The sequence below is a fragment of the Chamaea fasciata genome, unplaced genomic scaffold (genome assembly GCF_029207755.1).
Source record: "Chamaea fasciata isolate MVZ Bird 193981 ecotype frontalis unplaced genomic scaffold, bChaFas1.0.hap1 SCAF_7, whole genome shotgun sequence".
NCBI lineage: Eukaryota > Metazoa > Chordata > Aves > Passeriformes > Sylviidae > Chamaea > Chamaea fasciata.
Window position 1 is genome coordinate 39759387 of NW_027094092.1, and position 27133 is coordinate 39786519.

Consider the following 27133-nt stretch of genomic DNA (forward strand, 5'->3'; position numbering starts at 1 on the left):
CCGGAGATGACGCGCTCCCGGGGCGGGCCCAGTGACGCACTGGGAACACCGGCAGTGGTGGCGGCGAGACCGGCAGGGTCAGCATGGTGAGCCGGGAGCGGGCCGGGATGGGGGTCCGGCTGGGATCGGGTCTCTCCTTGGCTCATCGCGGCTGCGTGTCCGTGTCCTTGCAGGGGAAGCAGAAGAAGGCGCGGAAGTACGCGGTCATGAAGCGCATGATCAGCCTCCGGGATGAGCGCATGTGAGTGTGGCTGCGGCTGGGCCCGGTCCCGCGCGGGGCCCTGGAGCGTCCTCGTGTCCCTCTCGGAAGAGGCGGGAGGGGGTCCCGGCCCAGGTCTCTTGGCAGCTGGCAGCCCTTCCTTATCCCTGTACCCCAGCAGTGCCTGTGTTTCTTTGCAGTAAAGAGAAGGATCGCGCAAAAGCCCCTGTGAAGAAGAAGGAGGACCCGAGTGCCATCAAAGAGCGAGAGGTGTAAGTGCTGCCGAGTCACTGGGGGAGGGGGGCGAGAAGGAAGGAAGGAAGGGGGGCCGGCCACGCTGCAGCCTGGAACTGAGGGTGTTTCTGAGCGATACTCTCAGAAGAAATGGTGCCCCAAACCGAAGGGTTGTGCTTGGGAGGCAGCAGGAGGCCTCAGGGGTCTTTCTGCTCATCATCCCTCTTTCATTCTGTGCAAGTTGAGAATTGGACGTGATGTTAAATGCAATTAACTGATTTGAATTCTTTGTTTTCCTGGCAGCCCCCAGCATCCCTCTTGCTTGTTCTTCCAGTATAATACACAGCTGGGCCCCCCTTACCACATCCTGGTTGACACTAACTTCATCAACTTCTCCATCAAGGCCAAACTGGACCTAGTGCAGTCAATGATGGACTGTCTCTATGCCAAGTGTGAGTTTCTGCACCACTCACAGTTTCTTCAGACCACACAGTGCCACAGTGTGCTCGTAGTGTGCTTTGTCAGCCTCATGCCACTGGCTGAGAATAACAGAAATCTTGCAAAAAGAGTATGTGCTATAATCGTGGAGCTGTGGTAACCCTGGCAATGTCTCTCGTTTCAGTCAAGTAACAGTTTTAAAATGCTAATCTCAGCAAGGGTAGAGTACTAATAACTTAAAAATCTAAAATTACCCTGGCATGGTCAAACTTGGTGGCTGTACATTTCATCACCTTGCAACATTAAGAGTCATCACTGTAAGTAATACATTATAGAGTTCCAGGGTGTTTCTGGGACATGTGGGCAGTATGTAGAGGTCTGGGAATAAATACTGCTTTGTTTTAATGTGGTCCTTTTTTGCATTTAGGTATTCCATGTATCACAGATTGCGTAATGGGTGAAATCGAGAAGTTAGGACAGAAGTACCGTGTGGCATTAAGGTAGGTGTAGGGTGTTCTTCTGTTTCTAGAACTTAATGCTTTAATATAAATAACTGAAAAACACTTGCTGGTGCTCCTGCACTAGACGGTGGTTAGGTTGTTACAGGGTCCTGAACTTGGTTGTATTTCTCTGTCTCTATGAGATCAGTACAGTGGCTCAAGTTTTAGAAACAAAACGCTAGGTATGAGTGCACAATATTAATCTGTAAGTCTTTTAACCTCCTAACACTTTCAAAGTAATGTTTTTTCCCTGTTTCTCAAAAAAATTAAATTTAATTATAGAATTTCTAAAAATTAATAAAGAAGTGACCCAAGTCTTACAGAACTTTACATTCATACTTCATGTTATTCCTGTATGAGTAGGTACCAAGTACTGATAATCTAGAGCCAGGTTATTCTGTACATCACTCAGATGTAATTGTTTGGTTTTTTTTTTGGCCTGCTGTGTTGTAAAGTATACGAGTGCATACCCTCAACAGCTTTGATGTTGCCCTTCAGACAGGGGGTGAAATGTCCCTTTATGCATGGTACAAATGATCACATGCCAGAAGTTCTAGTTTTTCCCACACGTAACTTATTTGAAATTACTTTGTTTGGAAATGGCCTAACATTGTACAGATTTTGAATCCAACAAACCAGTACTAAGAAATACTTAACCTATAATAACTAGACAAATTGCATTCCTTTTTTTTTCTGCAGGTCATTTCGGTTGACCTTTGTCTACCACTTACTCCATCCCTTCATCCCTTGTTTTGAGAACAGTGTTCTGTAGGTCACAGAAAGGGGTGGTGTTGTTCCTCCATACTGTGTTACTGTACTCTCTGGTCTAATTGCTGTGATGCTGCTCTTTATGTCCACACAGAATTGCTAAGGATCCCCGGTTTGAACGCTTGCCATGTATGCACAAAGGAACCTACGCCGATGACTGCTTGGTGCAGAGGGTCACTCAGGTATTTCCCTTTCTGACATTTTCTATATCGTGTTAATGTACTAAAAATTCCTGAACCCTCCTAATTACTGACTGACTTAAATGTCCCACAGGGTAACTATTAAATCTCACCAAGGAGCATTTTCAGTTCTAGCACAACTTTATTTGATGCAAGGTATTATCTTCCCTGAGCATTCTTATTGTATAGGACAGCATCAAGAAGCATCACCATTATGATGGGAAAGCTGTCAGCTTCAAAGGCTGGAGAGAGTTTCAGAGAGTTCTCGACTCTATTTTGATGGGCAGAAGGATGTTATCAGTCTGCTGCTGAAGTCTGTACAAGTCCTGGTAATGCCTTGCTAAGGACTGTCAGCCTTCTTGTGTTCAGCGAGCTCACTGAATGTTTGGTGTGCCATGAAGTCCTTTCTGGGGTTCGCTGGTGTTGAATCTGACTTGCCTTCTTTTTTTGCAGCACAAATGTTACATTGTGGCCACAGTGGATAAAGAGCTCAAGCGGAGAATACGAAAAATCCCTGGAGTGCCTATAATGTATATTTCCAGGCACAGGTAAGGGTCCCCTGACAGGAAGGAATCCTGCCCAATGCAATCCTTGTCTGACAGGGACTCTGTTACCTCATACTTCTCTCCTTCATTGACTGTAGTGCAGGCTGCAGTAAAGGGCCTGGTGTTTACACAGAAGTTGAAGTACAACTACTGGTAGGAAGGGACTGGTCACAGACCCATTTTTATTGCAGTCTACATGTTCACTTGTCTTTACCTGAAGAAGTGGTTGCTTAAGGCCAGTGTTTCCATAGATCAGTTTTGCTTACCAGCAGCAGCAGGACTACCAGGCAAATGCATTCTACAGGTTCTTGAAGAAAAGAACCATTCTTGTTTGATATTCTGTTTGGTAGCTTTGTGTACCCTCAGCTTAGAGAGTGAATTTGCTTCTTCACTAAAAAGCAAGTCAACTCAGAAGGATACTAGTGCAGCATGTTGGAAATGAGGAGCTTCACTGCTATAGATATGTAAAGTTTTAACTGATCTATAATTAGAATGTGGCTCAAAAGATTTTTCTCTCAAAACACCTTTTCTTCTTATTCACTGTGGCCATGAATTTTTGGAAAAGGCTGTCAGGGGTGGTGATGGAGTCACCATCCCTGGGAATGTTCAAGAAATAATTTTACATAGCACTTAGTGCCATGGTCTGGTTCTCAAGGTGATATTCAGTCAAAGGCTGGACTCAGTGATCTTGGAGGTCTTTTCCAATCTAAATGATTCTGTGACTTGTAAGTTGAATGTCTAAAGTTTTATTTTCTGTGGTGATCTGCTCTTAAATCCTAAGTCAGATCTTACAAAACTGCACGTTTTTTCCTTCTCTGGAGATGGTGAGTTTTTGAGATGTCTGATTGCTGAGTTTAAGGTGAAGAATAACAGCAGAATTATGAAGACTTTTTACTTTCAGAAGTAATATTTTTCTTCCTGGGGATCTGAGCTGCAGATAGAAATACAACAAAGCTTCTTGCTATTCTGTCTGCCTGTAAGCCTGCTGCTGCATAGGTGATACAAATGAATGCTTTAGTCCACTTGAAGAATCACTGTCGAAGGTACACTAGCAAAAGCAGCTTTTAATATAAGATTGTAGCAGTGTGAGTTTAATGACAAGGTTCATTCTGTTACTACGTGGATGAAACATACAAAGGAAAATCGACTTAGAATCACTTTGGAATGTTTTGCATGAAGACCAGGGGTCCAAAGGAAGACCCTCCCATTGAGTCACGAGGTTTGGTAAGGATCTCCTTGCTTTCCAAACTCCTGATGGAGTCCAGATGCAGCTGCATCCAGTCTTAGTCCCAGCCTTAGTCTTAACAGTCTCTGTCTTAATTAGAATTCAGAAGCACTTAACTACTGACTGATTTAACATTTATAAAGTGATTCAATAGGGTTTGCTACAATTATAACGGTGACTTAATTATAGTTTCAGGAAGCAATATTCATACTAGACTCAGTAAAAAGTATTTCAACCAATTCACATGCATTCATACTGACACAAAGATGTATATGTAAATGTATAAAGGTACCGGTTAAAAATTCCCCTCAGGTCCAGTGAAACACATGGAATGCCTCTGCATTTCTCAACAGGCAAGGCTTGAGTGACGGTCCTTCAAGCATCTCAGCCTTGAGACCGAGAGGTGTTCTGCTCAGAGAGAGGTGCTGGTGCAGCCATGGCAGTCCAGGAAAGCTCTAAGGGCCTTACTTGAGACCAGTGCTTCTAGGGTCACAAGATGATTGCTTTTAGTCATGTATAAATTTTACATCTTGGCCATAATCCAGATTGGCAACTACTAGAGTTTCCAAAACTCTAGTAACATTGGTACCATTCCACTCAGGCCACGACTTAGATAGGATTGTCAGAGGATGACTGACAATCTCATCCTTCGCTAGACCGACAACAGGAGTTCCCAGTACAGTTAGTGCTGTTGTTACTTTAGTCATGCAAGATTTCCTGGTATGTTCAGGGGATGCTTCACCACCTAACTCATTACACAAAGGCCAAGGCCTAGCAGGAATCTCTGAGATGGTAGTACAGCCTTGAGGAGGAAAAGGGGATAGGTGTACCACCACACCTGGGAGGGGAGCAATGTGGACTAGATTGTCTTCATAAGTTTTCCTTCTTTCTCAGGTACAATATTGAGAGGATGCCAGATGATTATGGAGCTCCTCGATTCTAACCTGTCCAGTCAAGTCATCAATGCCAGGACTGTGAGCCAGGATAAGGGTTTTTCTGATTCCAACCTTCCTGCTTTCTTCTTTTGTTGGAACTCTGCTCATATGACTGTGGATAACACCAAATGGACATCTTAACCTTGTTTTTCTAAGAAAAGGCTATTTTGAAGACTGGTTTTATTCATCCGTCCTCTGCCTTGATCTGATTACCTGCAGCTGGGAGAAGCAAGAGGATGGCAGGACCAAGCATGTGCCTAGCTCTGCATTGGGATCATTAGAAAAAGTGATCTCAGCATTCTGCATTAAATATTGATGATGCAACTCTGGCTGAGAATGAAACCACAAGAGATTTTATAAGTTCCTTACTGCTGCACCTGTAGTGGGACAGGTATTCCTTTGGGAAGCTACCTCATATCTGTTTTGTCAAATCAGAATCTACATTCTGCAGAAAAGACATCAGATCTGCACCAGTTGGTGGCTTTCTCTGGAAAAGCAGTCTAGATTTTAATTCAGAATTGATGGGCTTTTATTCAACTGCACAGTGAAGGAAGTTTAAGTGTCTTCTCAGATTGCTCTTTCTGTATTGGTTAGCTGGCAGCCCAGTCCTTTTACTTGCATTTAGAGTGGTGGAGGGCAGGGCAGGGTTGGGTGGGGATGGGTCTTTCCCTCCTGTTGGTTTGGGTTCTATGCACCTCAAAGCCTTATCACTTCTGTTATGTATTAGGGACAAGAAGTAAAATGTCTAACGGGCAAAGGTGTTAATGTGGGCTGGGAGCGCAGTCTTGTAGAGGAATAAGAACAATGCTTGCAGATAAACAGTCTTCCAGAGATCTGCAGAATTTGCTGCAGGGAAGGAGGTGGTCAGGGAGGGAGGGAAAAGAAATTATTAAGCTACATGAAGAAATGTATGGGGAAAGGTATTTCAAAGCCATAACTCTGCATTCTCGTACCTCCTCCATTATTCCTTCATTTTTAGCAGTATCATTTGCTCTTACGATCTCTGCTGTGCAGTGAGGAGAGGGTCACCAGGAGCCAATGTGCCAAAGCACACTTCCTGGCCAAAATGCTGGAGGTGTGGTACAGCAGAAGACTGAAAATTAATATTCTTAGTATAATTGAGAAAATTTCCAAACCTTAATAATTTGTAGTCCCTTACACTGGTTTGGCTGCAGAGTGGCCACAAAGGCCAACAGCATCCTTGCCCGTATCAGAAGTAGTGTGGCCAGCAGGACTAGGGAAGCGATCCTCCCCTTGTACTTGGTGCTGGTGAGGCTGCACCTTGAGTCCTGTGTTTAGTTCTGGGTCCCTCATTACAAGACAAGACATTTTGGTGCTGGGGTGTGTCCAGAGAAGGGCAATGGTGCTGGTGAAGAGCCTGGAGCACAAGTCTGATGAGAAGCAACTGAGGGAGCTGGCATTTAGTCTGTAGAAAAGAAGGCTCAGGGAAGACCTTATTACTCTCTTCAGCTACCAGAAAGGAGGGTGTAGCCAGGTGGGCATCAGTCTCCCAGGTAATAGGTGACAGGATGAGAGGAAATGGCCTCAAGCTGTGCCATGGGAAGTTTGGATACTGGGAAAAATTTCTTCACTGAAAAGGTGGTCAAGCATTGGAGCAGGCTGCCTAGGGAAGTGGTCAAATCACTGGGCCGGGAAGTGTTAAAGTGTGGATATAGTGCTTAGAGACCCACCATAGTGGTGGGTTTGGCAATGCTGCGTTAATGGTTGGACTCAATGACCTTGGAGGTCTCTTCCAACTGTAGCAATTCTATAATAGCTGGACTTGGCTGTCTGTATGCTGGACAGCATGCAGTGAAGATAATTTCCTGTCTTTGGGGAATGCTTTGACATCTTGGTAACTTCCTTGCTAGCACCATACCTCTACAGATACTGCCGAAAACTTTGGGAACATATCAGACCTACCCCTCATGCTATCTCTTCCCTTGTTGCAGGCTCACCTATTAAACATCCCTGAACTAACAGCATACTGACACTTTGAAAATTTAGTCCCTTCCAGGCTATCACAATTAAAGTTAATTTTCTCCACCTCCAGCCAAGAAGAAAGTAGCCAACAATGGAGAGATTTTACAGTTAGTATATAAAACATACATTTCAAAAATAATATCTTTAGTTTTGTTCTCTCAATCCAATCCATATTTTTGAAGTTAATGATCAAGTATCATGAACACTTAAGCCCATTCTTAGTCAATTGAGGACTGAGAAACAGTTGTAGGATTAGGTCTCTGTAACTTGCTTTTCAGAATAATTCTAGTTTTGAAAGACTTCTTTGAGTCAGTAGTTAACTAGAATTGTTCCAGTGCAAATAACTTCACTTGAATTAACCTAAATGGAAAGTGACTGGAGAAGAAAGGAATGGACACTTAGGGTAACAACTGATAATAGTCTTTCTGGTACAGGAAAGGTCAAAGGCACAGCAGTCTGATGAATTTGGGGAACATATACCTGCCAGCAGAATGCCTTTTGCAGGGACTTAATGAAAATACATGTATTTAGCATGAATGGTGGGTAGGAATCAAACTAAATGTGCTAATTTACTGAAATATTTTATTCCTTTAGCTCTGCCTTGTTTTAGTAAAAGAAGGAGGAATCTGGAATAGGTATAAGACAATTGCAAAAGAGTTGTTAGGAGGGTTGGAGGATGAGCAGAAGAAAGTATTGTCAGTGAGCAAACCTATCAGGAAATCTTCTTTGAGTATAATTGGTAAGAAAAAAACTTGGCTATTAACTCAAAGAGCCTGGTCAGAAGATAAATAGGACAGGGGAGGACTGCCTGAATGATCAGCTGCTTCTCCTGCAATGCCAGGGAACCTGTGTACCAAACACTTGGTTCACAGGAAAATATTTATTCCATGCACACAGGGGCATCCCAGTGTCTGAACCAATTTACAGTATGTCAGAGGAGGAAAGATCATTGTCACAGGAGTTTGGTAAACTAGAATATTTTGATGTTCCCACAAATGCAGAACTCTGTTAGTCCAAACCAGAAGAGAAATTCCCTCCTGACTTATCTCTGGCAGTTGGTTTAAACCTGCACAGGATTTAGATATCAGATGCTTGCAGTGTTTCTTAGTAACTAGAGAATTCAGCCTCTCTGCTAACATCCTGTCTCCTGCTGTAGCCAGTTTCCATAGCTTCAGAAGACAGAGAACATACAGGAGCACCACATAAAGAAAATCTGATAATATGCAAAGGATAGTAGAAAATAATTTCTACTCCTTTCTGGAGCCACCAGAAGGTTTAAGATTACTCCTGTCTTACCAGATGAAGAAATTTAGGCTGCTGATCCAAGATGTGACACTGATCAATTGAGGGGTAACTGAAATGTGATATAATAGTGTTTAGAAGCAGGAAGAACGTGGGCTATTTAAAAAAAATTAACCCAAACCAACATGATGGCACCCTTTAATGTTACAGACTGAACAGAATAAAAGAATAAAAATTAACATATTCTGAATAAAAGAATCAGGGGGCATAATGTGTACTTAACAGGGTTGCTTTAAGGACAAGGTAACATTGGGTAAAGCCAGTGTATCTTGTCTCATGGGAACCAACTGTACTGCAACCCAAACCAGATTTGAATATTGAAAAAGCATCTGTCAAGTTATTTGGAAGTTACATTTTGGCTTCCACAATGTGGGCTGCAAAACAATTGCCCTGAAAGTGTTTAGGTACATGTATTCCCTCATAAGGGAAGTTAACAAACTTCTTGACAATATTGAGTAACTACAACAAACAGCAAAAATAGTGGGAGAGACCTGCCTGCAGGAAATAACTGTTAGTAAACTGATCACAAGAGAACTCACATAGAGTGAATAGATCAGCTGGATAAATTAAAGGATGTTTGCAACAGGAACTCCTGATTTGAGAAGGACAGATTTTAAAAAGCTTTGTGAATAAACTGGCCCATAGAACTCAGGTATATAAATGCTAAGTACAGGACAATGAATAGTAGATGGCAAGCTAAAAATACAAATGCTATCTGAAAGTCATATTCACTGCAAGAGAAATCTAAACAGACATCCTAAATAGAAAAGGATCAATAATCACCTCTAAATAAGGAGAACGGATACTAAAGAATAGAAAAGGCAGTTCTATATGTATTAAGATAGTTTTCTTAAAGGCTGGCATCTCAGTTGAATTCAGTCAAATATTTTCTTGCAGATTCATGATGTATCTCCTCTGTGAATTTCCTGAAATTTATCAACAGATGAACATAAAATCCAGCTTTTCCACCAGATAGGATAAAGCTTCTTCTGTACCTAAAAATGTGATTTTCTTGATACTGATCCTGACTGAAAAGTCTTAGGAGCTTTCCACCACATCTGCCTTTCTCCACTGGCCAGGGATCCTTGATTCAACAGGCAAGAACTAGAGACTGAACATGACAAAAATAACTCAGGTTTTTTGTGCTTGTAAAGGAGACCAAGGAGAGACACACCGCGGTGCTGGTGTCCTGCTGACCCGTGGCCACCAGGTTTCACTGCCCAGCCACTAGGATTCACGCATACACACACACGCCCCTCTTCCCTACGGTGGGAGTTCCTCACTTGGCATAAATCATTGCTAACTGCCTACAGAACATATCTGTATGTTTAACTCATACTTCAGCGTGGGTAACCGAGGACACCTGCGCCGCCGCCCCAGGGACACCACGGCCCGCGGGAGCGCCGGGCCCGCCATACACAGCCCAGCTTGCAGAGCGCCTGGCGACCCCCCTACACACAACGGAGGCCCTCGCGCAGGGGCTCTCGTCTGTCACCTGTCCCCGTCCCATCCGGCTCAGTCCCGTCTCTTGTCCGCGGCGGGGCGGGCGGGATGCGCCGCTCCGGGCTCGCCTCCGCCCTCGGCCCCGCGCTGGAGGCGACTGTCCGCTAGGGGGCGCTGCCAGCCGCCCAGCGGGGCGCTCTGGCGCGGCGCTCACGCTCGACTGCCCGGCGGGGTGGGGCCTGCCCGCGCAGGCGCCGTGCGCCGCCCGCCGCCGCCGCCGCCGCCGCGGCCTGTGTCCGCTCCGCGTTCCGCCATGTACCCGGCCTGGGGCTTGTACGGGGCGGCTGGGCACTACCCGCCGCCCCCCACCTCTATTCCGCCCCCGCCGCTGCCCATCCCGCCCCCCAGCGTGCCGCCTCCCGCCGTTCCGCCGATGCCGCTTCCCAGCTACCCGCCGCCGGGGCCCGCGCCCCCCGCCGCCGCGCCGCCACCCGCCGGTTCCTCGGGGTTCCTGAGCCTGCAGGAGCAGCATCTGGCCCAGCTGCAACAGCTCCAGCAGATGCACCAGAAGCAGCTGCAGTCTGTACTCCTGGGACCCCCGCCGCCGCCGGGGCCGCCCCCGCCGGGGCTGCCGCCGCCGCCGCTGCCCGGCTCCTTCACCGACTGGCAGCAGCAGCCGCCGGTGCCGCCGGTGCCGCCGCCGGTCCGCAGCTACCAGAAGCAGTACGGCCACCGCGAGCCGCCGCCCCGCAAGCCGCCCCCCGCGGCCCGGGACCGAGACGGGCAGGAGCCGCCGGGCGGGCACGGCGAGTGGGGCGAGCCGATGCCCGCCGAGCCGGTGCCCATGGACATGGAGCTGTCCTCGCCGCCGCAGTCCCCGCAGCCCGCCGCCCAACCCTACCTGCCCCCCGCCCAGCCCTACCTGCCGCCGCCCCAGGCCGAACCTTACCTGCCCCCCGCCCAGCCGCCCCCAGCCCAGTCCCCGCCGCTCCAGCCCTACCTGCCCCGGGCGCAGCCCTCCCAGCCGCCGCCCTCCTTCTCCGAGCCTCCGCCCTCCTACCTGGAGCCCCCGCCGGCCACCGCCTCCCAGCCCTACCTGCCGCCTCCTGCCCAGGGATACATGGCACATCCCCAGCCCTACCTGCTCTCCTCGCAGGCCTCTCCTTCCCAGCCCGCGCAGCCCGCCCTGGCCTCCTCCATCCCTCCCCCGGTCAAGCCATCGCAGGCTCATTTCCCCCCGCCCCAGCCGTCCTTGCCCCAACCCGCTGCTGCCCAGCCGGAGGCCGCGCAAGGTGCTACCAAGGAGGGCGGTGGCACGGAGCAGCCGGACCCCTCCACCATGACTCCCCAGGTAAGGCGGCCCGGCTGGCAGCGGGCGCTCTCCAGGGCAGCGGTGGCGATGAGTCGCTGGCAGGTACGGGATGTTGCAAAGGTCTCCGAGTAAGGGCAGTTAATGAACACACCATGTGTGCATAATATTGAAAGGATTTGGACTCAATCCGTGGAAGTGTGGTAATGGCACCGCTCGGGAAGCTTCATAAAGGCTGATATATCCAGTGGTGGTGGTAGAGGTGTAACAAATGGTCGTTCCTCGGGAAAAATTGTTTAGGGAAAAGTGAAAATCCTGGCTCACTTTCTTTCTCTTGAGTGTGCGTTTGTTTCTGTAGAATGTATTCCGAAGTACAGCATGTGGACGACCTGCACCTAACCCCTGTTGGCTTTGTCTGGCCTGTTGTGGGATGCAGCAGTCTGTGTGTTGCACACTGTGGGATGTCACTTGTTTTCAGTGATTTCTTTATTATAGTTTTGTAAGGGATTGAGTTGCAATTGTCTGCCTGATCAGTGTAGAATTGTGACTATTTTAATCTTATCACACAGAGTTAAAGCTGCAGGAGTGTTTCTGTTGCAGTACATACTTGCCCTCCACTTAGACTTAATCCACATTTTGTTCTACATGTGCTTGATCTTTCAGTAAAAAATTGCATAGGACATTGGTGGGAAATGTTCTGAAATACCTTGAAGTAAAAAGTGTTATTACTGTGTGGTTTTTATGTGTACACTAGGGCCAAAATACTGCAAAATGTTTGCGTGCTTCACTTCCTAAATGAGACCAGTTCCAGTGAACTTGATGGGACCATTCATCTGCATTGTCAGGGACAATCCAGGCTTAAGGTTCAGCATGAACAGCGAGGCACGTGAGTTGAGGCCCTCAGCTATAGACATGGGTCAGGCAGATTCGCTGGGCCTTTTGCACGGGTTTAGAGTTATTGGGATCCACCTGCAAGAACAAAATTAAAGTGCATACTTTAAAATTTCTTTACTTAAATCTATTTTTTTGGTAAATTGATCTTAGGGCTCTGATTTGAAGCTAGGTTTGCAAAAATCCTATTGTGTTGTATTGAAGTAACCGACACTTTAAATTTGCTAATTGCTGGGACGCCTTTTTAATTGTGTCTGTAAATTCCATTTTTACATTTGTACCATATAACTAATTACTGCCTGGCAAAGTAGTGCTTTCAGTTCCTTTCACTCAATTTTAGGAAGTTTTTGGACAGTACTAATTGATCTTTTACAGTGATAGCATCAAGATGTTTGTTTTAGTGACAAAACCAAAACCTCAAAAAACCACATGCAGAAAGTGGTATTAATTTGGTATTGAGGCAGCTTGTTGACTTCTTAAATTATTGAGCTCAATGATAAAATAGTAAACACTCTCCAGAAGAGTTGCAAATAGTGCTTTATTGTAGTGGGCACATGGAAGCAGCAGAATACTGATGAAGTTTGCATTGTCTGGTTTATGAGTGTTTATACAAACAGCTTCTATCTTAAGTAGTTTACTTGCTCTTATTCACAATTCAGTATTAATTGAAAAGGAATATGATAATATCCTGGTCATAAGTTTGTTATAACAAATTGATACGATTTTGGCAATCTTAGGCTGTAAAATGAGACAGGATTTGGAGTAACAAGTTCTTACACAACAGGAATAGGAAAAGCTAAGTGTAGTGATGCTTTCATGGTAGTAATCTGAAAAGCTGAGTAAAGAAACAGTGTAATTTGTCATTTGTAGTATCCTATTGAGCCCTTGTTTAAGCTGGTAATTGAAAGCATTTCTTTCTGTTCTCATCCCACAGTAACAGTGGCTGCAGACAAATAATCAGTGTTTTTCTTTTGACTCAGAAAATACTACACAATTTGCCATGAGTTGGTGTTTTATTATTTTCCTTTCCTGTCTGAGGTACGGTTCTTTGCCTTGACAGTATCGTGAGTTTAGCATAGTTTCTTCCATGGGTATGTAGTTGGATTAAATTGCTGCATTCTTGTCAAATTCAGTTAAAATAGCTGTAATGTTTCCTTAACATTCCATCTGGTAGTTGGGTAATATATGCTGCTATTTGTTTACAGTATCACAGAATGCATAAGGTTGGAAGGGATCACAGGGAGTCGTCTGGTTCAGCCTCCCTGCTCCTGCAGGGTCATCCCACACACGTGGCACAGGGTTGTGTGTTCCAAACAGTTCTTGAACATCTTCAGTGAGGGAGACTCTGCAATTTCTCTGGGTAATCTGTTGCAGTGCTCAATCCTCTACATGGTAAAAAGTTCTTTCTTGTGTTCAGGTAGAACTTCCTGTGCATCAGTTTCTGCCCATTGCCCCTTTCCGTGTTCCTTGGCATCACCAGGAAAAGCCTGGATGCTTCCTCTTGGCACCCTCTCTTCAGATACTTGTGTGCATTGACAAGGCCCCTCTCAGTTACCTCCTCTCATGGCTGAACAGGTTCAGCTCCCTCAGCCTGCCCTGATTACAGAGAGAGATGCTCCACTCCCTTGGCATCTTCATTGCCCTCCACTGGACTTGTTCCAGGAGTTCAAGTCTCTCTTGGACTGAGGAGCCCAGAACTGGACACAGCACTCCAGCTGTGGCCTCACCAGGGCTGAGTAGTGGGGCAGGATCACCTCCCTCAACCTGCTGGCAATGCCCTTCCTGCTCCAAGGATGTGTGGGTATATCTGTACCTATAAATATGCGTTTATCTACATCTGTTAAAGCTACCTCAGCTTTACCACCTCACCATTTAGCAGACTGCTGTGCTCTTTAAACAGCCTCTTTGTTTTGTAAGGGTGCTAAACCATTTTTTTTTGCAATTTTCACCTGAAAAGGACATAATGTCCCCCAAAATAGGTATTGTGTTATGGCCTAGGGTCACCTATATTAACTTTGGAGTAGTCTTCTGATGTGGTCGTCACATTAATGTGTTTGGTGGTATGTCCTGTGGTCAGGAGCTGATAGTGCTGGTTTCAGTGTTCCTGTGAAATGCAACAGGCCTAGTCTCTTGGTCAGTCAAAGATGGAAAAAGGCCTGTGTTGATGCTCTTGTTTTTCTTGGTCGTAAGGATTATAATTAGACTTGAAAAATTACAAGTCCAGTTGAATGACAAGTCATGGTGAGGAGGTAAGCACCTGAGGTGAGCTCTTCATCATGAAAAATTTTCTACACTAGCACTTCTGTTTTGCTCCAGCTAAGCTGTAAAAATCTACCTGTCTGCTTTTCTCATGCTTTTCAAATAGCACAGTAATAGATGTCACTGACTCATCTGCTGAAAATAATACGTAATTATTAGCATAGCTCTGGAAAGCCCATGTCCTATTATGAGTTCTAGCCATATGTCCGGTTGGTGGAATGAGGAGGAAACAAGATAGGTCTGTGGAGACTGCAATTCTGTGGCAATAGAATATGTGCTCACCCATCATAGCATCTAGAACCATGATGGCAAATCACCTTTTGAGATAGATAATTGATTCAGGTTTTGTGTAGCTGGGGAATTACACTCCTTGCACTTATTTCAGCATGTTGTTGAAGGTTTCTGACAGAGTCTATGCTGCAGTGTGAATGCGTATCTTCCACCCAAAACTATGGCAGCTCTTCTGAGACGTATTCTTGTTAAAAAGATACATGGCAGGAATAATTGCATGATCAATTTAAAGTCTGTGTAGCGTAGTCTCTCATTTCATTGACCTCATTTCCAAGGTATGGAAGTATTTTTTTATAAATACACCTCCATGTTTGTGTTTGCTACCAAGAGAAAACAATATTTCTGATCTGAGCATGAGGTAGATTTCTAGCAGAAAGTTACTCTTCTTTTAAACCTGTTTAAGATGGGCAGAGTGATGCACTTTTGAGAAATCTAATCGGACAGCACTTACTGCTTTGATGTTGTCACACTTTTATTTTAAAATGCCTGCATCTTTTGGATTATTTTCTGTTTCTGACTGGGCTTTTATATAGGTGTTTTTTCTTAACTGTGCATGCTTGGATGGAAAGGAAGAGCAGAAGGTATAAAAGATGGAGATCAGTCACAGGTTCTCAGAGGTGATGGAATTGAGAGCACAAGAATGGTTGCACTAGGTTAGACTGAAAACTACAGTATTTTATCATTCTGTCTTTGATAGTGACTAAAAGCAGATGATAAGAGAACTTAAAAATCAAGAGTGTAGCAATGCTTTCCTAAGATACAGGAGCTGCCTTAGCTGTAAAGGATGTATTTATTTTCCAAATAAGTATATTTTTCTGAGCGATGTCTTGAATTCAGAAAATTTTAGCCCTTGGAGAGGTCTCTAGTAGGGACTCTGGTGGCACAAGACCAAGTCAGGTGAAGAGCAGCCTCCTGCAGATGTCTTTCTATTCACTTGATGCCTGATATTTCTCATATTGGAAGAGATACAGGACTGTTGGCTCTTATTCAGGTCTCTTTAAGACACTACTGCTTAAGGGTTGAGATACTTATCTTTAGTCTTTTGTTATGTTAGTGGCAGCTTACTTTTTGAAGCTTCTGTCATCTGCCTTGAGTACTATTAATTCTACCTTGAAATATTTAAAACTGAAAGCCTATTATTTCTTAAGTGGATTATTTTTTGGGTGCAACCATACCCGCTTCCCTCTTCAGCTATTGAATAAATCAGGATTAATGAGTATTCAGATGATACGTAATCTTCACTATATACTGGTTCTGATTTTTTTTTTACTTTCCTTAGCTTTGTTCAAACATCTTCACAATTTCTCAGCTGTCATTTTCAGTCTACTTGATGTCTATGTACTCTGTTCATCCTCTTCATCTCTTCTGTACATTTCCTTCTTTCTCTCTTTACTGTAGTTCTTAGATATCAAACCCTCTAAAACCAATAAATAGGGTACTCATGGCGTAACTGTTGTAATTTTTCTTATTCTTGCCTATGCTCCAGATTTTTGTTAGTATTGTTTGCTATAGTTGTAGAGTAGTAAGCTTGTTGGGGTAAAAAGTAAATTCCGCTGTGGGTTCTGTGCATCACATAGTGGTTGCTGAATTTTGATTTGATCTTCTGACATCCATTGCAATACTGTTGCTGAAGAAGTGAGTTTTTCCTCAAAACAGTTTAAAAACTTTCCCACAGTATGAGTCTAGTGATTATCATTAATGATTTTCTATTGTTTTTCTTGTGAAAACTGTTTTAGAAAATTTACATCTATTACAGGAACAGCAGCAATACTGGTACCAGCAGCACTTGCTTAGCCTGCAGCAAAGGGCAAAAGCCCATGCTCAGGGGCAGCAGCAGATGAAAAGTCCAGTAGTGAAGGATGAGCAGAGAGCAAAGTCTGAAGAAGGGAAAATGAGTGCTTCAGCTCAGCAGTCTGAAGCTCCTACTCTTAATGAATCCCTGCCTCCGGCATCCAAAGAAGATGAGTCTTCTCTAACATCCACTGAAACTCAGGTAGGCTTTGTAAAGTGATACCACGCCATTTGTGTCCTAGATGAGCCAAAACCCCAGGAAAATTAATGCCATCAAATTCTCTTGTATGCCTTGTAACAATAACTAAATGTTGTGAAGCAGTCTTTAAAAAAATTGCCAGGGCTGCACCAATTAGAAAATACACTTCTTGTATATAAAATTACATATTCACCCACACGTGCACCAAGCAAGTCTGAGCTGACTCCCCCACACCTTCCACAACGTCGTCATCTTTGTCTGTGAGAACACCTCATTATATCATTGTGCAAAATCAGGTAGTTGAGGAGTGCTGTGTTTAAGACACTGTTTCTTAATTTCTCTATGGCAGTTTGTGAATTCTGGCTCCCCTTCCTTCTGTGCGTTAAGAGTTGGTCTGAGAGCCAAGAATTTTGCCCAGAGGTTTTTTTGTCAGTGTGCTCAGTAACAGTTCCTGTATAACAGATGGAGGTCATGATTGATGTTTGAACAGTATGTGCTCCACTTTAACTTAGAGCATGCAGATTCCTACAAAGTGACAAAAATAATGCACTTGTAGTTACTTTACATCATCATGAAAAACCACTGTGAGTGGTTTGCTGTGAGTGACAGATAACATATTTTCATTAGTCTCTTTCCTGCAGGTATTGTCTATGTATGAATAACCTAATTGCCATCAGCCTAACCTTTAGATTAGACTGTTCATATTAAGAAAAAGATGTGTCCACATTAAGAAAAGGTGGGAAAAAAATCAGAAGCTGTGGGTGACTGGAACACTGAAATAGAGTAATAAAGTAAGAAACAGTGAGAAAGTTCCTGTAAAATGTGTAGTGACCAAGTGTATTTTTTTTCTGACAGAAGGATCTTGCATTTATTTATAGTATTTGGCTTTTTCTGTAGCTCAATATTGAACCTCCTGATGACCCTGAGGAGGACTTGAGATTGCAGCAGTTGCAAGCAGCAGCAGCTCAATGGCAGCAGCACCCCCATCACCGGGTTGGGTTTCAATATCAGAGAATAATGCAGAAGCACGCTCAGCTGCAGCAGATAGTACAGCAGTATCAACAGATCATGCAACAGCCTCCACACTTAGAGGTGAGACACTAAGGAGGTGGTGTTTGATATACATCCTGGGTGACCCAGCACTCAGTCTGCTGAAAAATATGTGGCTGAATAATTTGTGATGGTTGGCTCATTTGTCTAGCTACTTGTTCTGGTTGGGTAGAAGTTTATATCCATTTTCCCTACTGTCATTCAACTTCAGAATAAAAAAGCATTGACAGATGGTGATGAACCTTCAGTAGGATGAGAAATACCAGACTTTACACTTCCCGTAAAATTTTTCATATATACCTAGGTAATACAGGAGCAAAGCTGAGCACAATATTGAATTTACTCAGCTTTGAATGTTTTGCCACTGGAGAAACAATTCAGAAAGGTCAGGTAAACAGATGATTGCGCAGAGTAATTTGGAAGCTGCTCTTTTTTACAAAAATAAATATTTACAATGTTAAATGGGGATGCCAAAAATAGACAGTAAATGTAATTAAGAAAATCAGTGTCTCATTGATTATTTTTAACTCAAGTAATCAGTTGAAACCAGTATTGTAAGCTTTAAGCTTTTAAGTAGAAGTTGATTACTGCATTAGAGAGTTGAGTCAGCTTTTACTGGGTTGGTAGAGTTCATACATTAAGCATTTCTTTGTAGTTTGGACTGTCTACTTTTTTTTTTTTTTAATCTCTTTGGGTAAACCTTAACAATCTCAGGCAAGATCAAGCCATGAATATTGATATCCTCACATAATGAAAGACAGAACTCCTTGGAAGAAGCTTCATTTGTGCAAATAAGGTTTAGCAAAGGCTTAGAGAAGAATAATTGCAGACAGCTGAAGCAATTCTGAGCAGGTTAACAGCAAAAACTGAAACCTTGAGAAATAGTCACATAGTGTATATATGTGAAGATTGATTTGGGCTTTAGCCATTGTTAGGATCCAGTAATAATACAGTTTATACAGATTATAGGTTTCTTCAGCTGCCTGTTGAAGTCTTCTATACACAGATATAGTATATAGTCATAAAATATGTTAATTTTCACAATGTCTTTAGATGTCACAGTTGGTTTTTGCTTTTGTTTTGGTGTAGCTCTTCCTCAGGCTTGCGACCAAGTCATCAGAAATTGTGACATTACAAGTGATACTGAAATACATGGCTCTGAGAGTGACGGTCTAAGGTATTTTGAACCTGTTCTTGTCATCTCATTGCAGACTATGTCAGTGGACATGCAACTGCGACATTATGAGGCACAGCAAAAACAGTTCCAGCAGCTTCATAAAGATTGGGAGCGGTCAATGAACCAGCAGTGGCAGCATCAGCTTCAAACCTACCCTCACAAAGACCAGCTTCAAGAATACGAGAAACAGTGGAAAGCATGGGATGAACAGATGAAGGTCACTCAGTCGCATCTGCAGGAAAAAGTGACCTCACTTCAAAATCTGAAGAATCAATATCCTGCAAATGTTTCACTGCCACCTCCATTTATTCCATATTCCCAAACTGGTCAAGGTGGCATTCCTGTTATGCCTCCAACTTTACCTTCAAGTACACCTCCACTGGTCCCCCCGCCTCTCTCTTCAGTTTCTCAGTTATCCAATTCCTCTGTCCCTTCAGGATCCAGTTCTCAAAGCAGTCAAGCTACTGAAACACCAAGGCCAGCTCTCCTTCCCACCCCTGGTACCTATGCATCAAAAATAGCTAGTTCAACTAGCTATTCACCTTATCACTCTCAAGTAGGTTCATCCTTTGGCTCATCTGACCATGGAAAGTCTCAAGGTCATCTTAGTAAACAAACTGTAAATATTTCATCTGAACAACAGTGTGGGGAACTGAAAGGCACTACTGCAGTGTCTTCGACACACACGCCTGTTGTGCAGGATAAACCGGTGAGGTCAGGTGGATTGCTTCCAGATCCTCCCAGATCAGCACGTTTTGAAGGCCCTAGAGGCCCTAGGTAAGAATGTTTTTGTTAATTTATACATATTCCAGGCTACAAGATTTTCAGTGATTTATTAAGAAATGAAATACATATCTTATTCTCAAATCTTTCTGAGGTTGTGTGAAGTGTGTATTTGTTCAGTGGAGATTTTGTTTTTAATATATGCACACCAAGCTGTCTGTATTTATATTTTTAAAGCAAGGATATATAGAAGTCTTTCACCCGAGCATAATCTAGAGTAGATTGCATTTTCTTTTTTTTTTGGTAAAGTGCTTGGGGATGCTGCTCCTTTTCATTCGCAGAGACACGTTGCTCCTGCTTTGAAAAAAAAAGAAAGCTGTTGAAAATGTTTTATGTCTTTGCTGATTTTGTACCTGCTGTGTAATTTGATCCAAGATCTTGTTTTTTGAATGTTTTTCTTTGACACATGATATCAGGGTGCAAAAACAACATCTGTTCTGTCTTCTCATTAGTTAGAGATGGGTTGGTGTGATGTCTGCTGAATCAAAGGACAGTGGTGTTCTGTTCAGTTGTTTCTGTCCTTGCATACTCTGCTAGACTTTAAAATAATATCTTCATGGTTATTTCCCTTCTCTTTGCTTCCAAATTGATCAATCATAAATAATAATTTGTGAATTGCTAGCAATGTACATGAACTTTATATAAATGAATCATTTTCTATCTCCTGATAGCTTTTAAAAAGTGTTTCCGTTCCTGGGGATTTGTTGGATGTACAGTTCTGAACAGGTTGTTTTCATGACTTGCTAGTGCATGTCAGCTCAGTGATATACAGTGATAGACACAGATTGTCTTTCTGGGCTGTGAGCAGACATTTCTGGTTCATGTCCAGCTTTTCATCCACCAGCACCCACAAGTTCTTCTTGGCAGGGCTGCTCTTGATCCCATCATCACCCGGTCTATACTGAGACCGGGGGCTGCCCTCCCCCAGGTGCAGGACCTTGTATTTGGCTGCATGGGGTTTCCATGGGCCTACTTCTATAGGATTTTAATATGACATGTTCATTTGAGTAAAATTTATATTGTGTCATCTGTAGATTTGATGGACCTCGGGGAAGAGGATATGACAAATTTGAAGGCTCAAGACAGAGAGGACCTCGTTTTGACTCTCAGCGGTCAGAAGGATACAGGTCACGTTTTGACCGACAGAATACAGATGGACAGTCTTCAAGCAGATGGGGCTCTATCCCACGAGGACCAGCAGGACAATTTTATACAACAAATGCATCATCACATGGACACGGTTCCCGACCTAGCGGTCCACGGTGGATGGGGCCCAGGCCTCATCTGGGGCAGCAACAGCAGCAGCAGCAGCAGCAGGTACAGACAGACTCACAGTCAGAAAGCAAAGAACCTTTTACAGACACAGATGGCGATCAGCAGTCTGTAAGCAGAACGGAGTCTACTCCTGACCCACAGAGTGCAGGTCCTGTTGAGCCAAATGAGGACCTGACAGACACTCAACAGGAGCCATCCAAACCTGAAGTCAAAGAACCTAGTTCAGACCCTCCTAAAAAGTGGACATGGAGTTCACATGACCCCAACCAGCAGGTTGAAGAGTCCAAGGCACCCACCTCACCTATTCAGAACCAGAATACAGTAGCCCCTGTAACAGGAGATCAGGATTTGGATTCAGCAGATGGCCAGTTGACTGCTTCAGATAGCACCCAGGGTCTACCTGGACCAGAAAGCAGAGGAAAAGGGCCATTTATGCATGAAGATAGGGGAAAGGGACTGGGTGGCAGAGGAAGGGGCCGTGGCAGAGGGCAGGGGGATGGCCGCGGCTGGGGAATGGGCCGCGGCCGGGGAATGGGAAGGATGGATGGTGGCCGGGGAATGGGAAGGATGGACGGTGGTTGGGGAATGGGCAGGATGGATGATGGCCATGGCCGGGGTATGGGCAGGATGGACGATGGCCGTGGTAGAGGATATGTATACAGAGGCAGAGGACAGGCTAGGCAGGCATCCATCCGTAGCAGGGGAATGTTCAGGAGAGCAGGCAGCAGGGAGAGGGTGCCAGAAAGACGGTCAGGCAGCAGGGAAAGGATGCCAGATGGACAGTCAGGCAACCGAGAGAGGGGACTGGGTGGACGGTCAGATAGCCATGAGAGGGTGTTCTCTAACCGAGACAGAGAACTACCTGGACGGGCAGGCAGCTGGGATAGGGGGCGGGCAGGAAGCCGGGAGAGAGGCCCGGTCAGACGGGCGTGTAGCCGGGAAAGAGAGCCCATGCGGCGGGCAGGGAGCCGAGAGAGGGAGCCCATGCGGCGGGCAGGGAGCCGGGAGAGGGTCCCCGTCAGGCGGGCAGGGAGCCGGGAGAGGGTCCCCATCAGGCGGGCAGGGAGCCGCGAGAGGGACCTGGTCAGGCGGGCAGGGAGCCGGGAGAGGTGTCCCATCAGGAGGGGAGATAGCCATGAGAGAGAAGCGGGTAGATCCGAAACAGGCAATATGGGTAAACCCATTCACCTAGGAGATGACCCTGACAAATTGCCTCCATACCATCGAGATGAAACATTCAGGGGTTCTTGGGGTCGTGAAGATGATACAATGCAGGAGGAATTTCCTTTAGAGGGTCAAGATGACCCATCTTTGGAGCATGAGCAATTGGATGACTGGGAAAGAGAACAATACTGGAGAGATCACAATTCTGATTATCAGGATGATTCTGTAGATGCATATGATAGAGATGACAGGTTGCAATCCCACCATTCACTGCCTCCATTGTCTCCCTTACCACCACTACCTCCTTTATCATCTGATCATGACAGACGAGATTCGTGGTGGGATGACTGGAAGGGGCCAAGAGAAAGGGAACTAGAGAGAGATCTAGATAGAACTGGAAGATCCTCAGACATTTATGATCAAGATTTAGACAGAGAATGGGATAGAGACTGGGACATGAGACCTATGAATGACAGAGAAATGGGGAATCGTGACCTGGATATCCCTCCTCTACCACCATTGCCACCCCTTCCACCTCTGGACAGATATCGTGAAGATAGGTGGAGGGATGATAGGAACAGAGATCATTATGACAGAGATCTCCGAGACAGGGGAGAGCTTAGGATTCGAGAATATCCAGAGAGATACGACACATGGCGGGAGAAGCAAGACTACCTTCCTGAAAGGACTGACTGGGAGAGGGAACGGTTGTCGGATAGGTGGTATCCAGATGATGGAGAGAGACTGCGGTCTTTGGATGACCACTCAGATTCATCCCTTCCTCCACCTTCACATTCCTCTGATATGCTGGGAGCAGATTCAAACCTGGACTCTGACCCGTCCTTGGGAGGAGTGATGGTCCTAAGCCAAAGACAGCATGAGATAATTCTGAAGGCTGCCCAGGAGCTCAAAATGCTTCGGTGAGTTGCCTGGTTCTGTGATTTTGAATAGGAATCTTGTTCTGTAGGATCCATTTGCATCAACACAGTAATGGCTTCATTTTTTTTACCCACAACATGATAGTAGGAGCTCATGTGGAGCAAGTTATTTGGGGTGCCTTTGTCACAGCTTTTGTAGATGGACTTTTTTTTTCTTAAATAGATGGTTGGCCGTTTCCCTGTGAATATGGTGTTCCCTGTATGTTACTTTCCAGGTGTGGTAGTTTAGGAAAATATCTGTCCCATCACCTGACTAATCTTTTTGTTATCCTCAAATAAATTTGTAGTTAGTTGCTTTTCAGTCTTTTTGGTGGTGTCAGGTGAGTTTAGTGATAATTTCTTTGTAGTACTTACCCCTCCAGATCTACATTAATGTGGTTCTTAAGAACTATATAATTTTTTGAGTACTGCTCACTTTTAAGTTAAAACATAGGTGAGTTTTTGGTTGGTTGTTTGGTTTTTTTACAGAGCTTCCTCATTTGAAACCCAATATTGTCAGTAAACAATTTTGTCAAATTTGGTTGATCTTAAGTTCTGGAAATCAGCATAAAAGGAGCGATATAACAATTAGGAGGATATGAATGCAAAAGTTCATCAAGACTGCATTTTTAGAAAGCAGCTACTAGACTTCCTAAGGCTTTAATAAGTGTTTATTATGAAATTAGTAATAGGAGAGACTGGGCTGTATGAGGCTTTCAACAACCTAATCTAGTGAAAGGGTGGCTGGACCTGGATGAGTTTTGAGGTCCCTTCCAACCTGATGCATTTCTTGATAGAGATGTTTTGCACTTTTCTTCAGGCTGTTCTGTTTTCAGATTCGTAAGATTGCTGAGCGCCTGTGCCATATGGAAGGTCTTAGTTGCATGCCAAGAGCAAGAAAAATAATTTTTTAAAAAGGAAGAACTTCTATTCTGAATAATTTAATAATTTACTACAATTAGATTAATTCAACAGTGTTATTAACTGTGAAATCTGTATTATAAAGTAGTACTTGCTGAAAGTTTGGAGTAATAGATTATTTTCAGCTTCCTGACTTTCCCATTGCCTCAGTTGCCAGCCATATGTTTTGCTGCTTATTGTGACTAGCTGCAAGCCAGTCACTTAGGCTAAGGACCGTGGTTTGGGAATTACTATGAGAGTGATTTATTAGGGCTGAAATATTTTAAACACAGTCACTAAAATGTTTAATGTTAAAAGTAGTTACATATACATGAAAGTAGTCTTTCAAAGCCAGTAAAAAGGGGAAATACAAACATGATACTGATTTTTAATAGAATATGAGGGTAATCTTAAAATTGGTTACATTAGTACTTCTCATTAGGTTCTTGTAGGCAGATGATTTAAGTCTGAACAGTAGGAACAACTTTATGGAGATTACTTATTAATTTTATGGGCATTTTTTGAGACAAGAGTTATACCAGTAGTGTGGTACATAACTGCTTTCATCTCCAAAACTAAGCCTTCATGTGGATTTGCTTATGGTGTGTAAAACAGCATACTCTCAGCTGCAGACTGTTCTGTATTTATGATTTAGTGTAGTGCTCGGTTTACTTTTTGTATTTACAAAGCACTGTGGATTCTCTTCTTTGAGCCAAGTTCCCCTTCTGCTGAACATGAAGTTAGTTAGGGTGGTTTCTATTATGTCTTGTTACAGAGGGATCCCATTCTTAGTTGTTATTTAGAAGCTGCTTCAATACACAGAGTTATTAGCAATTGAAAAACCTAGATTAAAAAATGCTAACAAAAACTGAAGGAAAAATAAATAATATTCACTAGAACTTTGTAATCCAGAGATTGCAGTACTCACAGTTGAACCTGGTCTCTGCTCTGTAGACCATGTATTGGTTGTGTATTAAATAGTATTTTGATATGTAAACCAAAGAAGCAAAAATTAGACTCACTGTTTGGGTTTTATGTATTGGAATCTCTTGTGCTTTGTTGGCTTCAATCCTGTTACCATGTGAACCAGAGCAAGTAACTGAGAGCACTTATGTATGCATTTCCAAGGGGTTTGTTGCTTGCAGAAGGTGTTGACAGAAGATAAAAATCCAGCTTTGCTCTGTACTGTTCAAATGGAGTGGTTCTGGCAAAGCACAAAAGCATAACTGCATGTCTCAGAAAACTTGTGATCAAAAAGCATGCAGCTAATACACTAAGTGCCTCCATGGTTAGGTGGAACAGGGATTTCTGAATCACAGCACTGCCCATATAAAGCCTGCTGTGTCCTTTTCTTCTTTTGGCTTTGTCTCTGATGCTAGTGTGTTTTCACCATGAGCATTGATTTCTTTAATTTTTCATTTAAGCTACTATAGACTAATAGCACTTTCTTATGATGCATGTGCAGAGAGCAAAAAGAACAGCTAGAGAAGTTGAAGGAGTTCAAACCTGACATTTCCACCCAGGACTCTCCAAGGCCACAGAACACAAGCACAAGGCCAGGTGGCTTTCAGGTAAATTCATCTTACACTGATAACATGTTGGTAGGAATTACTATTTATGTATGTTGAACCAGTTCTACACACTGATGGTCAAATTTCTCTGTCGTATGCCTCCCCAGCAATCCTTTCAGCCTTAGGTATTTTCTGTTGAGGCAAAACAAGTTCTTCATTTCTTTAAATTTTCCAAAGCGCTTTCTACTCAGTCAGTCCACCATGCCTTCTGAGTATGACCCATCATGGACAGTTGCACATGAGGTTCAGCAGTCTAGATTGCTGTGGGATAATGTGCAAAAAGAGGTGCGCTCTTCCAAAACAGGGATGTAAGGTTCACAAGAAGACCCTGGTTTTCCTTGCTTAAGTTCTCTCACCTTGCACTGCTTTTCCTACTTCAGGAGCTGTGTCCTCTTTGAAGTTGGAAAAATTTGAGCATATGCCAATCAGAAATTAAGATATTTCGATGTACCGTGGGCATTAGCCTTTTGTTTGCTGTTTTTATTGTGAATTCTTATTACCTTCTAGAATATCATAAAGTGCATGGAAACTCATGTTTGTGTACCTCCATCCTGTTGTGATACAACTACTCCTCTACTGCTTAATTTCCTGTTTAGCACTGGGAACTCTTCTCAGATGCTTGTATTTGGGTTTTTTGATAATTCAGAAATCAACTGAACTTCTGGAGTCATGGTAACACAGGTTTGTAAATCCTTCCTGGAATGAGCAGTTTTGTTAAATGCGTATCGGAAGAGATAGCTGGGTTGAGCAGTCTTTATTCTTCATCATATCTTAACCCCAAAGTTATTCGCACCAATAAATTTAGCCATAAGGTCTTCTGGGTCTGACGTTTAGCCAGACCAACCTTTTTTTGTCCCTCCATCCAGAGAAGTGTTATGCAGTCAGTGAGACACTGCTAGTTTTCTTTTTGCCCAGGTGACCTCTTCCTTGTTTACAGTGTCTGTAAAGTAAATTAATGGAACTGATTTGCTACCGTAGAACTTCAGGTATGTTGATGCCTTTAGGAAGTTACTTCACCCAATTTTGATATTTTGGATCTCAGACTACTTCATTCATCTGCCTAGAGGTTTTCAAACTACTTTTGTTGTTCTTGGAATTCCTGCCTCCAGATATTTCTGCTGTAACTTTGAGCTGTTATTACAGAGCTCAGCTTTGTATCTACAACCATTCTGCAATTTTTATTGCATGTTGCTAAAAAAACTGCCTGTAACTTGGCATCTGCTATGATGCTGAAAACTTTTGTAATGTGAGGAGTTTCTTGTTGATATTTGGTTCATGAAGGATGTGGTTTGGTTTGGTTTGGTTTGGTTTTCCACTAGGCAAGACCTTCCAATTTCTTATGTTCTTCTCATACTGATTTTATTAAGGGCTTTCCAGATATTTCTGCTCTCTGTGAATTTTTCCAGTGGTTTCCAAAAAGAAACTGGCCTTATCAATCCTTTTGCATCTCACCAAGCTGCCCTACTTTCAGATTTTCAGCCTTCACACAGACAACAGGAATCTTTGCAGACAGCAGGAGTCTTTGGGAATAAAACAGTAGACACTTTTGAAGTGAGATAGGCCTACTGCAGCTAAAATTGGTAAGGTTATTTTGAAGAAGAAAGTAAGTAGTGTTTAAGCCTTCATGTAGTGAGCAAACACAAAATTAAATCAGGCCACCAGCTTTTAAAAATAGTCCTCCTACCTGTAGCACCTTGATGGAGGCACTAGAAAATGTGTATGATTTGACTGCCAATTGCCATTGCACTTACTGAGGATGAGAGAAGGTTAGTTTACAGATCTACATTAAAAGTGCTTTCTGCATC

The 27133-nt window shown here is 43.7% G+C and overlaps 2 protein-coding genes across 6 annotated transcripts in view; both read left to right on the forward strand.

Moving 5' to 3' along the window:
- The first annotated feature begins 20 nt into the window (after positions 1-20).
- FCF1 (FCF1 rRNA-processing protein) lies at positions 21-5352 on the forward strand. The gene is made up of 8 exons (XM_066186903.1): positions 21-86; positions 174-241; positions 400-471; positions 737-885; positions 1299-1371; positions 2234-2321; positions 2772-2866; positions 4983-5352. Exons 1-8 carry the CDS (start codon positions 84-86, stop codon positions 5029-5031), a joined length of 597 nt encoding a protein of 198 aa, XP_066043000.1. The 5' UTR covers positions 21-83; the 3' UTR covers positions 5032-5352.
- A 4676-nt stretch (positions 5353-10028) lies between these two features.
- YLPM1 (YLP motif containing 1) overlaps positions 10029-27133 on the forward strand; it is a 34372-nt gene continuing 17267 nt past the window's right edge. For all 5 annotated transcript variants that reach the window (XR_010721921.1, XM_066188503.1, XM_066188504.1 and 2 more), the window contains exons 1-6: positions 10029-11102; positions 16258-16494; positions 17389-17583; positions 18753-19495; positions 20536-22860; positions 25223-25328. Coding sequence is in view for 4 of the 5 variants with exons in the window: in XM_066188503.1 (XP_066044600.1) it covers positions 10065-11102; positions 16258-16494; positions 17389-17583; positions 18753-19495; positions 20536-22860; positions 25223-25328 (4644 nt within the window). In the remaining variant the exon portion in view is untranslated. The remainder of the gene's footprint in view (positions 11103-16257; positions 16495-17388; positions 17584-18752; positions 19496-20535; positions 22861-25222; positions 25329-27133) is intronic.

Excerpts from the sequence above, each read along its gene's own strand:
- FCF1 (XM_066186903.1), top strand. Across the intron at positions 886-1,298 it reads GGACTGTCTCTATGCCAAGT|GTATTCCATGTATCACAGAT; the intron begins GTGAGTTTCTGC and ends TTTTGCATTTAG. Across the intron at positions 2,322-2,771 it reads TGGTGCAGAGGGTCACTCAG|CACAAATGTTACATTGTGGC; the intron begins GTATTTCCCTTT and ends CTTTTTTTGCAG.